Source organism: Impatiens glandulifera, chromosome 2 (assembly GCF_907164915.1).
Source record: "Impatiens glandulifera chromosome 2, dImpGla2.1, whole genome shotgun sequence".
Lineage (NCBI taxonomy): Eukaryota > Viridiplantae > Streptophyta > Magnoliopsida > Ericales > Balsaminaceae > Impatiens > Impatiens glandulifera.
In genome coordinates, this window is record NC_061863.1 from 50,852,840 (window position 1) to 50,868,648 (window position 15,809).

At 31.3% G+C, this 15,809-nt stretch overlaps 2 protein-coding genes and 1 pseudogene across 2 annotated transcripts; 2 read left to right on the forward strand and 1 right to left on the reverse strand.

The window, feature by feature from the left end:
• Positions 1 to 2,802: 2,802 nt before the first annotated feature.
• Positions 2,803 to 5,175, forward strand: LOC124924859 (annotated as a pseudogene).
• Positions 5,176 to 8,733: 3,558 nt separating this feature from the next.
• Positions 8,734 to 10,174, forward strand: LOC124926175 (cytochrome b5 domain-containing protein RLF). The gene is made up of 6 exons (XM_047466355.1): positions 8,734 to 8,792; positions 9,031 to 9,085; positions 9,190 to 9,481; positions 9,565 to 9,699; positions 9,781 to 9,831; positions 9,924 to 10,174. The coding sequence occupies exons 2-6, from the start codon at positions 9,050 to 9,052 to the stop codon at positions 10,001 to 10,003; spliced, it is 594 nt and encodes a 197-aa protein (XP_047322311.1). The 5' UTR covers positions 8,734 to 8,792; positions 9,031 to 9,049; the 3' UTR covers positions 10,004 to 10,174.
• Positions 10,175 to 10,219: 45 nt separating this feature from the next.
• LOC124926174 lies at positions 10,220 to 11,633 on the reverse strand. Its single transcript, XM_047466354.1, has 2 exons — positions 11,472 to 11,633; positions 10,220 to 11,400 (listed from the first exon to the last, which is right to left on the reverse strand). Exons 1-2 carry the CDS (start codon positions 11,551 to 11,553, stop codon positions 10,382 to 10,384), a joined length of 1,101 nt encoding a protein of 366 aa, XP_047322310.1. The 5' UTR covers positions 11,554 to 11,633; the 3' UTR covers positions 10,220 to 10,381.
• Between the last annotated feature and the right edge of the window lie 4,176 nt (positions 11,634 to 15,809).

Below are 15,809 nucleotides of genomic sequence, written 5' to 3' on the forward strand. Positions count from 1 at the left end.
AGCCAAAGTCAAAGCCAAAATTACATGGATAAAATGGAAAGCCTTTTAGGGCTCATACATACATTCTTACATACATAATACATAACAACAGTGTCTAAGTAAGAAATATCATTCATTTAAATGACCATTTGCATTTCAATCATTAAAATATCCTCCAATAGATAGATGTGTGCACCAACATCAATCTGATATGAAAAAGAGATAAGGGTTTTAAAAAGGGCAAATCACAAAATGAAATCCATTAGAAGTAGTAGTGTTCTAAACAACTCTAATAAAGACTTTTCATTTCTAAATAGAATTCTACATACAAACTCATTTTAGAGCTCATTACACACTCAAGTCCATACTATAATAAAGTGATTTTTTATCATTCTTCAGGTATGATAATTAACATAGGTATGGTAATTAGCATACTTGAAGTTATAATAATTGCCATAATGCATCAGATTGCAATTGCAAGAGAAAATACATTTTCCTATTTGTGTAAGAACATAGGATATCCTAACATTACTATTTGTGAGCTACTTCCAGGCCTTGTTTCTGCATTGTGAGGACGTAATGATGTCAATGCTGATTGGTTTGATGACAATGCTCTAGAGGCTGATGATGGCCTAGAATTTGAACCCCATGAACTTGGAACAGGTTCATGCCCTCTATCGCTAGCTGCAGTTGATGGTCGAGTACCACTACCACCATCACTTTTTGGAGACAATGCTAAGGAGTTCCATGCATTGCCCGTGGATCGATTTTCCCAGTTATTGGTCCCCCTGTATGAACAAATAAGCTACTTTCAACTCCTATAAAATTTTCAAGATAGGATAAGCAAATAAAGTACATTACAATGTAGCATTTGCAATCTTTTTAAGTGCCTGTTTGTCTAGTTGTTTTATGAAGGATTTGAAGATTTATATGTATGAATGTATAAAGAAATTGATATCATACTCACTTGAGAACAATTTCAGCATTTGGGTCCAATCCATGATTTTCCAACCTAACAACAATGTTCAGCAGTAATGTGAGACATCAAAATGAGAAATTCAATATTGGGCATGACTTATATTTACAAAAGGATACAATGGAGAGTTGGAGACGTCATTCTTGAAATGTATTTCCGAGTTCATTCAAATAACAATGCAATATCCTAGAGCAAGTCACACAATTGAAACATCAAAACAAAAGAAAATACTTTAAAGCAATGTTATACTATTTCAAGCAAGTAAACCAATCGGTATTGATTCAATAAAATTGTAGGCCTCCATGAAAGCATCAAGTTTGATAACAATAAGCATATTATTATTATTCTTTCATTACATTGTACATCTACATATGGGAGGTAAGTGTATATTCAAAATAAAACAGCATGAAGTCGACTAGCAATGGCTTTCGAAGCTAAGACTAATAACAAATTTATGCATATTTCTCTTAACATCAGACTCATCTACAGTTTGCCTATAATTCCAATAAACCCGATTCACAATCTACATAGTCCTAAATGTCAGCTAGTTTACTTGAAGAATTACTGCTTAATATATGAAGATCCAAAACAGTTTGTGCACCTCCCTTCTCAAAACTCTAAAGTTTTAACACTTTATGTAAACAATCAATTACAAAAAAAAAAAAATCAAAAGTCCTGCATAATTCTCAAAAAGGTAACAAAAGGAAAATCTAGAACATAACTGAAAAGATGCAACAGATCATAAAACACAAGATAAGTTATTTAGGGTACAATAACATGCCAAAATAACTTTCGAAATGATACAACAATGGTTACAAAAAAAGGGGACGCAATAGGTTCCAAACCATAGATAGAGATTACACAGCTACAAGGAAACTAGAAGAAGCGTTAGGCAGAGAATGTGCTAACCAGATGAGACGCATCCTACTTGACGCATCCTACGTGACGCACCTGCGTGACGCACCTGCGTGACGCACCTGCATGACGCATCCTACGTGACGCATCCAACCAACCAACCTGCATTCAACAAATCAGGGCGAATCAATGACGTTCTGTAAAGAAAATCAACACAAACAATCATATATAAACGAAATAAACACAAAATATAAACGAATATAGTGGAAAATTTTGCTTTGGCCGTCGTCGTTCGCCGTTGGAGCCGCAGTTCGCAGTTGGAAGTTCTTCGCAGCTATAGGCCATTGAATATGGTGGAATGGTCGAGGGTGCCTCTTCGATTGGTTCTTCGGCGATGAAAAAGAAAAGAAAGTCTTTTCCGCCACCATTAGGGTTTCACGGCGGAGCGGAGAAGACGGGGAAGAAAGGGGCTGGATGAGAGAGAAAATGAATCGAAAATGAAAAAAAATTAAGTCTTTATAGGGTTCAGGGTGCGTCACGCATCTGGAGGGTGCGTGACGCATGGGTATAATGGTCATTAAAAAGTTTGGGGGTCACCAGCGCTATAAAAAACATGGGCCCGCACCAAACGCATTTAGCCCCTATTTTGGGGTCATTTCCTCAAATTTCCCGTTTTGCCTCTATCCTAGGGAAATTTGAGGAAATGACCCCAAAATAGGGCCAAATAGCCGATGGTGCGGGCCACTAATTTTTATAGCGCTGGTGACCCCCAAATTTTTTAATGACCATTTTACCCATGCGTCACGCACCCTCCAGGTGCGTGACGCACCCCGAACCCTATAAAAACTTAATTTTTTTCATTTTCGTTTCAGTTTCTCTCTCATCCAGCCCCTTTCTTCCCGTCTTCTCCGCCGTGAAACCCTAATGGTGGCGGAGAAGATTTTCTCTTCTTTTTCAACGATAAAGAACGAATCGAAGAGGCACCGTCGACCATGGCAACATATTCAACGACCTATAGCTTCGAAGAACTTCCAACGGCGAACTGCGGCTCCAACGGCGAACGACGACGGCCAAAGCAAAAATTTCCACTATATTCGTTTATATTTTGTGTTTATCTCGTTTATATATGATTGTTTGTGTTGATTTCCTTTACAGAACGTCATTGATTCGCCCTGATTCGTTGAATGCAGGTTGATTGGTTGGTTGATTGGATGCGTCACGCAGGATGCGTCACGCAGGATGCGTCACGCAGGATGCGTCACGCAAGATTCAGCTCAAATCCCTTCCAGCAATTCAGGTAACAAACAAATGTTACAGTCCCATCTTGTTATAGAGAAAACAATGATATGATTATCCCATGTCCAAGATTAGAGAGTGAAATCCTTTCATCAACTCATGCCAAGTTATTCTCATATAACGAGCTAAGGAACGCCACCTGAAGGCTTCCAAGGTCACAAGGAGTGGTTGGTATGTTTTTTTTTCTTGTTGTAATTATTTTGCTTTGTTTTTGACTTCTTCCAAGTATTATTATTATATACAGACGGAAGCTATAGTATAAACCTTGCTTATACACCTCCAGAGTATCTAAGAAATGGTATTTGTAACCACATTTCTGCTCTTTTCTCCATATTTTAGAATGGTTGCCTTTGTTTGGGTACATACTAGATTGTTGGGAGATCGATCAACAATGTTAATAGTAGATTTCTATATGTTTCCTTCATTATCTTTCAAGTAAATCATTTAGATAAATTATTAAGAATAATAAGAGAATATTCTCATGATCTCTTATTTGGATTGTCTGGAGAAATGATAAGTTGATAAAATTCAGAAAGTGAGCTTTGAGAAATTCACTGCACTTCCATTGAGGAGGGTTTATAGAAAAATTATAAGTTAAAGTATTTTAAAAGCATATTGCAGTGGTTATTAGTAGAAGTTATATTTTGGTTAGAATGGCTATATAGCAGATTGAAATAGTTAACAATCTAATCAATGCAAAAATATATATACATTTTTTCCTCTTCTTCTCAAATATTAACATGAAGTATGGACCTTTATGCTTTTTCAAAATATCTACTTGAGTGTTCTATGAGTGATCGGAGAAAATATAGCTTCACTATTATACATTCCAAGGAGAGACTGCTAGACAATTACTTCAGATTTATCATCAATCAACCGTTAATTCTTCCACTACCAACACATAATGGACTTACAGAAATTAGCTGGGTAAATGTGCTTGTATGCAGGAAGGGTTACCCCATAAAGTGTCATGTTTAGCTTTAGAACAGTGCTTCTGGATCTTCTCAGTGGGAAACACATCCCACCAAGTCATGTAAGTGCTTCCCCATGTTTTTTTAGGTTGTATTAACAGAGTAGTCCATAAAAACAACTTCTAATAATTGCAAACATTGTATCAACTGAAGAGGCTACTGTTGTTATTAATAAAGCTTCAAAATGTTTGCAGTATGAACCAAGAGAACACAAGAGACCTGGTTGCTACCCTTGCCCCATTGCAGAATAAACCTGATGCTTGGTATCCTTAAACATGAAGAGGCACCAGCCACCCCTCAACATCCTCTTTCACCAATGGGCGATGCCTGTCATAGAATGGACCTCACAACCATCCATCAAATCTTGGTAACAACTCACTATAAAGACGACGAATGAACTAATGAGGTATTCTTTTTTGCTAATGCCATTTTGGTGCAAACACAAGCGCTTATTTGTTTATTTGATTTGTTCAAGCTTTTTTTTCAAGAATGGACACAACAGATGAAAGACATGCTGGATGCAAGGAAGCGTGGTGACTTGGCATTCCGTGATAAGGATTTTAGAACTGCTATAGATTGTTATTCTCAGGTATATAAAAATAAAAGATTTTGGTATGTAATATATGTATGTTTGGTTGTTTATAATTTGATTATGGTTATAAAAATGTTGCAGTTCATAGATGTGGGAACGATGATTTCCCCAACTGTATATGGAAGACGAAGTCTATGTTATCTTATGTGCGAGCAACCTGATGCAGCTCTCCGAGATGCCATGCAAGCCTAGTGTGTCCTCCTCGATTGGTCGACTGCTTTTTACATGTAGGCGGTTGCCCTTGCGAAGCTGGACATGCACAAAGATGCAACCGATATGCTTAACGAAGCTGCTGCCCTAGAAGATAAGAAGCACAAAGGAGGAGGAACTGACAGATGACATTTTTTCTATTTTATTTGATTCTTCTTCTTGTTAATGTTATTGTTGTTGTTGGCTTTGACAGAACAATTGTTGTGTTTATATATATATATATATATATATGCAAATATATTGTTTTAGGGTGACATTTAATTATTACAGAAAAATCATAAAAAGGGGAATTAGGAAACATAAAATTCAGTTTTTCCATCAATAAAGAGGCTCATGAACTCTTCACCATCAACAGTTTCTTTCTCTATGAGAAGTTGAGCAAGCTTATGGAGAATGTCAATTTGGCTTGTGATTATTTGTGTTGCTCTCGAGTATGCTTTATCCACCAGCTCCCTCACTTCTGCAACCACAACATCTGCTATCGCTATCGAGTAATCTTTCTGTGAAGACATCTGCAATCACAAACACAACACATACTAACTCTGTTACTACACATAACATTTTCATCAAATCAATGGATTTCGAATTTTTGATCAATACCTGTTGACCAAGAAGGGATTTCCACCGCCTCCACCAATGGCAATCTCGCCGATCTTCTTACTAAACCCAAACCGCTCCACCATCTGTCTAGCCACTCGCGATACTTGCATAAAGTCATTTGATGCTCTTGTTGTTACGTTGTCTAGGGTGCGTAACGCAGGTGCGTAACGCAGGTGCGTAACGCAGGTGCGTAACGCAGGTGCGTTACGCACCTGCGTTACGCACCCGGATTCCGCCGCAACAATGTCATTCACCTACTCAATCCCTAATCACTAAACCCTAACAAACAATGCGTCGAAAGAGATAAATAAAAGAAGGAGGAAGAATACCAGTAACAGAAAGAGACATCTCCTTCGTTGGGATTCCGCCGTCTTCGTTGGGATTCCACCGTCTTCGTTGGGATTCCTTCGTCGGTGGTTGTCATTTTTAGAGAGAAGGAGGAGAAATGGAAGTGAAGAAAGAGAAGAAGAAAGAAAGAAATGAAAATAAATGGAAAAACTGGAATTTTTTTAGTTATATAGTAAGGGCATTGTGGACTTTTCACAATGCCCTCAGGTGCGTCACGCAACCGGAGGGTGCGTGACGCAACGGGGGTATTTTCGGCAGAAAATTGTTTGAGGGTCACCAGCGCTATAAAAATTAGTGGGCCGCACAAAACATAATTAGCCCCTTTTTTGGGGTCATTTCCTCAAATTTCCCCTATCCTATGAGGGAAATTAGGGAGAAACCGGAACAGACCATCATAATAGATTGATTCAAGTGTAATTTATTGTTTATATATTTAATTTTTTTTGGTTTAATGTTTTTTAAATAAATAAAATAAATTTCAATCTAATAAAAGAATTTTGTTATTTTAATTATTTGATGAATTTAAAATATATGTTAACATTAAATTTTAGATAAATTTTTACAAACTAAATTTATTAGATTCTAATAATATTATTTCAATGGAAGACATGAATTGGGGCGACTAAAAATTGGAGATTTAAAAGATTGGTATTTATCCTTATAATTTTTTAGTGAATTATCTGCAGGTTAAAAAGAAATCGGAGAACTTTTAACAACAAAAGTAGACCGTTAAGGATTATTCACAATGTCATTATCATGATAATGTCGGAGATTAGATCCGGAAAACCTGTGGATTCGTGGAGATCTTATTGTATTTCTTAAAAAAATTTGAGTCAATTAATTATTCTAATGTAATCAATTTGTACATAACTTTTTTCATATCATGCTTAAACGACTTTTTATTAAATAGATCATTTAAAAAAATATATTATTTCAATCTAAAATATTTATACATAAATATTATTTATTTATATATTTACATAAATATTCATGATTAATGCTAGTTATAATAAGGTGTATTAAAATTCAATACATTTGTACCTGACTTCTTCAATTATGATGGTTCATTATTTAAACCAAAAAAATCTTACTATTTGGCAAATTTAGTAGGTTGATAAAACAATTTATAAATATAATAACCAAGCATAGCATGAAAATCTTAGAAACACTAAATTAATTATCTCCATAAATATGGTTGAGAATGGTCTAATATATGATATATATCCATGTCATGCATGTCAATATTTGAGCATAATATACTCTTTGTAATTATATTATTGTAGTTTATTTTAGCTATACAAGGTTTATTGATATTATTTTTATTATATATAAAATATATATCTATATATATTTCAACAATAAAATAGTTATACTGATATTTTAAAGAAAGTTAAAATATATTATATATATTAAAATATTAAGTAAATTCAATTTTTATGTAACTTAAGTGACCAAATATTAATAAAAAAAATAAAAGTAAAATTCAACTCCTCTTTATTTCGGTTAGAATAAAGATATTATTTAAGAGAATCTTTTAATATTATTTTAGAATACAATAATTATATTCTATTATGAGAGAATCTTTTAATATTATTTGTATATATTATATATTGATTATATTATAGCTAATAGAACCTAGAAATTTTGGTGGTGAAAATTTTTTAATTCGTTGAAATTCGGTAATTAATTTAGTGATATCATAAATTTTTTTAATATTTTTTTATAAATGTTACTTAGGTAATAAGTTAGTGTTTGAAACGTTAAAATTTTATATAACTTTAATTTTAACCTAAAAAGTATCAAATTATGATTTGATAAAATATGTCTAAAATCAATATTAGTTTAATAAAGAGACCTTATCCAGAATTCAGCCTTAATTTTCTTTAAAGGAGAAAAGAAAAAAGCAATAATTTACACTTATATTAATAAATAAATGTTATATTAACTAGTATATAATCAGTGCATTTGTATAAATATTGATATAAAACAAAATTTATACATATGAAAATTAATCATAATTATATATATATATATATATAAATGATTGGGAGAGGAAATTTGAGGGAGGAAATAGGGAAGGGAATAATATGGCGACTAGCAAAAAAAAATAACAAAATTTTTCTCTCTTCTCTCCCCACCTTTTATCTTTTTACAACCAGTAATTAGTGACACATCATTCCCTCTCTCATTCCCTCCTTCAAATTCTCTCTATATTATTCCTCGTATATATATATATATATATATATATATCAAAATATTGAAGTAGTATAATATATAATAAAAAGAGTTTAAACATTTTTAAATTTGATTATTTTAATTATTAATGTAAAATTGTAATTATGACCTTGGATTATTGAAATAATTTAGGTTGGAAAAAATTAATGATTTGTGTTGATTTTGAAGAGATTATGATGAATTTTTTTTATAAAAAGATTTAAAATTATTGATATATATAAATAAAAATAAAAAATAATAATTTAAAATAGATAATATTTTAATATTTTAGTAGACGAAAGAATTGATTTAATGGATGAATGATATAATGGAATGATATTTGATTTTTTAAAATTATTTAAATATTCTAAAATCGAACGTGGCCCATAATATAAATAAATGTATCCTGCATTTTTATTTTATTTTACTTTGAAAACTAATAATATAATGTGAAAATAGTAGGATTTAAAAACTATATATACAGTGAAAACTAATAATTGTGAATTTAAAAATATATAATATAGTCAAAGATCGTGAGCGGACCTTCTTCTTCCCTAGTCTATATTTTTTTTTCTATCTAACTTTTTTTAAATTAAATGATTTCTATTTATTTTCTAAAATAAAAATAATAATCCCTTGTCCATTTGTTTACCCACATATATATTTTCCTCCTCTAGGTCGGCGCTGCAGGTTCGATCTTTCTTCTCCGACGAATTGCTACTCGGTCCGGTGACGATTGGAACAGCTTAAGGTCGACGACGACGACAATCCATACTCTCTCTGGTTTGTTTGATCATGAATATTATTCTCAATTTGATTTAATAATCCTATTCTCATGATTCTTGTATCTTTTGGAATAAATTCATTATGTTAACCTACCTTGTCTCAATCCTCACTTAGGTGAAATTCTCATATGCCTAATACTGGCATTTGATAGGTTAGAATTCCTTTTGATCTTAATGATGTTATTTATCTATGTATGATTATAGATCTTCATTGAAACTACGGATGGCAAGTGATGGTGATGATTTCACTTTCTGTCAGGCAAGGTTTTCTTTCTTTCTGTTGTTGAATATCATGTAATTACAGATATGCTGAAACAACAAGTTGATTCTGAAATCTTGAAGAGATTATTATTGTCCATGCAGGTTGCTGTTGTGCCGCCTAAGGAAGTAGCAGCAACAGACGCCACAGATGTTGGTGAAACAAAGGAAGAGGAGAAGTTACCAGACAATGGACCTTCGAAAACAAAGAACACATTTGGTTCGTTGTCTTTTAATGTTATTGACATGTCTTCTTCTGGAAAAGGATCTCAAACTGCATTAGGAGGAGGAGATGTTGCAATTAGGAAGCCTTCACCTCGAGCCAAGGTTCCATTTGAAATAGGTTATAATCCGATGGATTGGCTTAAGCTTACTCGAACTCATCCTGACCTCGCAGGTTTTCCTTCATTTCGTCTCTACTACTACTACTAACTAACATCTCTAGATCTAATTGTCTTCAATATGAGGGTTTTGATTCAGGTTTGAATGGGAAGTCCAATAAGAGACTTATATCTCTTGAAGAAGTTAAACAACACCGAACAGGAAGTGAGATTTGGACAGTCCTTAAAGGCCGAGTTTATAATATTGCTCCATACATGAAATTTCACCCAGGAGGTAGCTATTCATTCTCTAAACTGCCACTGAGATCATCAATCAAATTCGTTCTAGATAACCCATTTTCCACAATTTCTTCAGGTGTTGATATGATAAATAAGGCTGCGGGAAGAGATTGCACTTCTTTATTCAGTATCCTTCAATAGTGAAAGTTATGTCTTTGATTATTTTTTACCTTGGATTGGATAATTTTGTTTGTTTGTTTGCCTTAAATGTCGTTTTAGACAAATATCATGCTTGGGTGAATGCTGAATTCTTATTGGAGAAGTGCCTTGTTGGTATTCTGGATGTCAGCAACAAATGAAGAACAAAGATTGATTTCAAGTTACGTTCATCTAAATGATGATACACACACCCCATTAGATTGTTGTGCCAATTGTTGTGCATTTCATATCTTATTTTCTCATAAACACCCATTGGGAAATACTTGTTGGTTTTAGATTCAGATGCATCAATAATATTTGTATTTGTTTGATTTCTAGTGTTTCCAAGTAGGGCAGCAGATCATAAGATAATCATAAATAGTAAGTAGTAAAGGGTTCCAATACCATAAATACCATTGCAACTACAACAGGCAATAGTAGTAAATAACAATACAAGAGTCTTCTTAGTAGCATGCATAAAAAACACCAACCTTAATGAAACAACAACACTAAACTAAGCCAGCCAGCCATATGTGGTTTTAGGCAATTGGGACAACCTTAACTTGATCAAGAACAGGTCCACACAGGGAGCCAAAGTCGTCTACCCTAGTGTGATAATACGAACTAAAGAAAGTGAGCCTTGTGCTCGGGGAGATTGCTATGAACTTAAGGCTGCCATTAACAAACCGACCCTTCCCCTCAGACTTGAACGGAATCTTGGCTGTTCCTTTCGCCGCAAATGCTTCCACCAACATAGACCCATGGCAGCCGTTCTTAGCATCTCCAACAGCGAAGGTGAGCAAGTATGACTTTCCGACGACTGTTCTGATGGTCTGGGCAATCGCACTCTCCCGTCCGGCGACTAGTTCTACCGCCGCCTGTCCTGATGGAACATTGAAATGCTTTGCATCTATGAACTTGACCGCCTTCAACGACTCAATCATCCATCCAGGTAGTGGTGATGTGAGGTCTTCTTGTTTAGGAGGAAGAAGAACGCCATTGGAGGAGTTCATTAATAGATGAGGTCCTTCTTCAAACCCACCATTTTTAACCAGATTATCTCTAGTGGGCATGGGAGGAAAAAGTTCTTTAATGGCGACAGCATCCAACAAAGGTCCACATGCAGAGTCTTCTTGGACACCAGGATTATGAAAAATGACTTTGACCATGTTCGAACTGGCTCTGAAACCCCATGCGTAAGTATCTCCGCCATTGCTACTGTAAAGAGTTTGAAGAGGAAGATCGCCGATTTGAGGAAGAACAGAGACTCTAAGAACCTCTTCCTGCGCACATGTTCTCGACGCGCCGAACGTTAATGCGTACAATGAACCATTTTTGACAGGAATCAACTGGGAAATGGAAGCTTCGTTTCCTAGACGTACGGCGTGGACGCCGTGAGGGACGGCGAAGAACATTCCGCCGGGCTGGGGTCCGCCTGATATGTACTCAACTTGATTGGTGATTTCCCATTTGGGTAAGGAGTATTTGCCTTTGATTACTGTCTTGATTAAGTTGGATTTCAATGGCGGATCTTCGAAGTTTCCATTTGGGAGAAGTCCTGAAATAGTAATGAAGGAGTTGGAGATCTGAGATCTATAAATGGAATGAAAAGATTAATGTGATACATACCTTCTAAATAAGCAGCAGATGAAAATGAAGAAGTTAAAAGCAGAAAGCAGAATGTCATCAGAAGTGAGCTGAGAACCGCCATTGTTGTCTTGAAGAAAGAAGAAGACTATGTATGACTGACTGGACTAGGGCTTCTGTCTACTAGGTACTTATAGAAAGATGATTGGAGAAGATGGTGATTATTTTATTTATTTTTAACTTCAATCAAATACTAACCAATACCATAAAAGCAAATATTTACTTCCATGGAGAAAGTTTTTTTACTTTTTGCCAGAAAAAGAACAAAATGTTCATAATTTTTGTTATAGCATAATTTAAAATCAATCATAATAAATAAAATTACTAAACATTGTTTGTAAAAGGCCAGATCTAAAGATGAGTTAGGCATATATTTTTTTTTTAATTTATTAAAAAAAAATTTTATTGAAGTATTGATTTAATATATAGTATTTTGTAATAAAATTTAATTATGTTTTTTTTTTGTTGAATTAAGAAAAATTATTGAGCTTTCATTCAAGGTGTTCGGTGTTTCAAAAAAAGTGATAAAAGTAATATTTTAAAAAATAGTTTAAAGTTTTAATATTTAATAACTCTGGTAATATGTTCTTTTTTTTTATTAAATAATGAGTTAATTTTTATTGATTTAAATAAATAAATAATTAAATGAAAATTTTAATTTATAAATAATATTTATAAAAACAAAATAGATACAAATGAGAATTTAGATCTTAAATAATACAATAAATTTATAAAATTTTAATATTTAGATAAAAATATTACAAAATTTATTTTTATGGTAATTAGAATTAATTTATCTAAGAGTAAATATCTATACCAGTCTATCTTAGGTAGTCTATCTTAGGTCTTCGGTTCTAACCAGTTAGGGGATCCTATATTTAATAACTTTTTACTTAAAAAAATAAAAACTTAAAATTTGAGAACATCATTTCCAATGCTAAACAAAATAAATGACATGAATTCACTCAAAAATGTCACCAATACAATCGTAAAGGTATTAATTTCAAATAACCACCAACTACTTAGTATTATTTAAATTTTAAAAAATTGAGACAATACATTTGATCTTCCTAAATAGGATATGGAACCAAATAAAATATCAATTTAAAATAATACAAATAATACAAATAATGATTATTAGAAAAGAGAAAGATATATTCTTTTATATTAAAAAACAATAAGAAAATAATTGATTGATTCTTGAGCTTTTTTATTATAAAGATGTATCAGTATGCTTATAATAATAAAATGAAAAGAAACAATTCAAAATTTGTCGGTCTCTTGTTCAGATCTTCCACCGAAGTTTTCTCCTTAATTCATGCAAGGGCTTATCCGTAATTATTGACGGACTAGATCTCGTTTCCACCTTTAATCAATTTCGAAACGTCACTATATTAGAATTCATTCATAATTTATTTTATAAAATTTAAAATTACTTTTAATTTGTTTTTTATAATATAAAAATGTTGAAAAATACTATAATACTCTAACTCAAATAAGATTTTACCACACAAAAAACAGCTTATTTTTAGGAAAAATTAGAGACCAAACAAGGTTTTGCTTCTTTTTTTTTTGTTGTGACTATACTACTATATATATATTAAAATATTTTGATTATAAAAATCAATATAAACGGTAATATTTTCTCTTTATTTAAGAATTCAATTATTATCATTTCTAATAATATAATAATATTCATAATAATTTTAAACAGAATTTTTATTTAACAATTCAATCATATGAAACTCAATTAAATCAGTAAATAATAAAATATTTTCCTTTATTAAGAACACAATTATTCAAAAAAACATTACTGTCATACTAAAATTCTTGAGAAATAGACCTTATTTAAAAAAATTATTTAAACCATGATAAAATCTTTTATATTTAGGAAATTGAGGCCTTTATTATATATATATATATATATATATATATATATATATATATATATATATATATATATATATATATTAAAAATAATTTATATATGAAATTAATATATTAAAACCTTAAACTTTATTTATATATCTTGGTATTGAAATTAAAATAGAAACGGACAGTGTCCCCACCCACGTGGGGCATTCCTTTATTTCACATGATTGTCTCCTTCCCGTTTGATAAGTTATATATGAAATTATTTAACAATTAAATAAATATACTTCTTGAATTATAAATATAAATATACTTTTTTTAAAATATGATTCCGACTTACCTTGATTAATTTACAATGAGATAACAGTGCAAATAATTGATTGCAATAATTCTCAATTTAATTCATATATTTTTATAATACGAATTTAACTAGAGAACTATAATTAATTCTTTAAATCCTTGTTATACAAACTATATCAATCAAATATTTTAAGACATGTTATTATTTATGTCACTTAAGTTGTATTACATTATCATCTTTTGTAGAATAATGTTAACAAGAGATGAAATTCTTATCCATAGAGTCGGGTTCGATTCCGCCACCCGCGAGAATTAGTCGCACTCGAAAGAAAAAACAGAATCTTAAAAGTGTTTTACATTTGTATTGTGAAACTTATATAATAAAATGTTGAGTCATTAGAACACAAATGTACCATATTTATTATGTTTTATAATCTCAATAAATTCTTTAACAAAAAAAAAAACGGAAAAAGTATTGACAAATTGTGAATTTGTTGCCTTTCACAAAAGTGCTAATATATTAAGTTAGTTATAGAAAGGGAAATTTAATTTTGTAATGTTTGGTTTTTCATTCCGTAATTATATTAAATGCATGTAATATATATATATAAAAGTTAATCAATTTGGAGTTGTTCTTTTTATTCAATAAAGAGTTTTTAAAAATGATCTTTCCTGGAAACCCTCCTACAGATATTTTCTTTGATTTGTAAAAAAAAATCATTATTTTAATAATATATGTATATTCATTTATCTCATGGTATAATATTTTGTTGGTGTGTTACTTACCAACTTACAACTTACGTAAAAAGATAAATTTTTGGTAAAGAGTATTTCAACACTGTAAGATTGATTTGTTCGACATACTTCCCTCATCGTTATGGAACTCAAATGAGTTCGTATTTATAGTCACTCTTACAAAAAAAAAAAAAAAAAAAAATTAAGATCGTTGGATATCCTTAAATGAAAATTTAATTTTTTAAAATTTTTCATACTAATTATTTTAATTGTATAATGTTATTTTGTATAATTTATAAATTAATATCTATATATATATATATATATATAATGATGCTTAATTTTTAAAGTGTCCGGATTGCCGGGTCGAGAGTTGTGGTTAATTTGGATATTTATGTGAGAGTAAATGGATACTTGATCGGATTGTGGGTTGACCCACCCATAAACTTAAAACGGTTAAAAATAAATTTAAAAATGTTATTTGTAGGTTTCGAACTTGCAACCTAACAAAACAAGTACAACCATTTAACCAACTAAGCTAACAATACTTTATATTTAAGATTCAACACAAAATTTGATGAACGCGAGACATTTTAACAATAAAAGTTCAAATATTTAACTAACTAATCTATATATATATATATATATATATATATATATATATATATATATATATATATATATATATATATATATTGATGCTTAATTTTTAAAGTGTCCGGATTGCCGGGTCGAGAGCTGTGGTTAATTTGGATATTTATGTGAGAGTAAATGAATACTTGGGTCGGATTGTGGGTTGACCCACCCATATTTATGTGAGAGTAAATTGATACTTTGGTCGAATTGTGGGTTGACCCGCCCATAAACTTAAAACGGTTAAAAATAAATTTAAAAATGTTATTTGTAGGTTTCGAACTTGTAACCTAACAAAACAAGTACAACCTTTAACCAAATGTTATTGAGATGTGGTTTGTCGAGGGATAATAGACCGGTATCATTTGAAAGTGGTTAAAAAATTTGAATCAAATATTTAATTGACCAAAATGTGAGGTCACGATGCTAATTATTAAAAAATATGAATCAAATATTTTATTGACAAAGTGAAAGTGTAAAGTCAATAAATGAGAGATTCATTCGGAAAAAATATGTGATGAAACATGTGAGAAAATAAGTTGTTTTATCGAAGATAATAATATGTGGAATGAGAGCGTTATATTTTTTATTTTAATAATTTTAAACATTGAATAAATATTATTATAATTTTTTTAATTTATTTTATTTTTATCCTTATTCGTGTACATCGCACGAATTTTTTTCTAGTTTCATTAGTAACTCTTTATTTGAATTAACTAGAATTAACTTTTAACAAAAAAAAATAAAATAATAATATATATATAATTGAGGAAATAAGTA

Coding starts and splice junctions, on each gene's coding strand:
- LOC124926175 (XM_047466355.1), top strand. CDS start 9,050: ATGGCAAGTGATGGTGATGATTTCACTTTCTGTCAG. Junction 9,482..9,564: donor AACTCATCCTGACCTCGCAG/GTTTTCCTTCAT, acceptor GTTTTGATTCAG/GTTTGAATGGGAAGTCCAAT. Junction 9,700..9,780: donor CATGAAATTTCACCCAGGAG/GTAGCTATTCAT, acceptor CAATTTCTTCAG/GTGTTGATATGATAAATAAG.
- LOC124926174 (XM_047466354.1), bottom strand. CDS start 11,553: ATGGCGGTTCTCAGCTCACTTCTGATGACATTCTGCTTTCTGCTTTTA. Junction 11,401..11,471: donor ATCTGCTGCTTATTTAGAAG/GTATGTATCACA, acceptor TTACTATTTCAG/GACTTCTCCCAAATGGAAAC.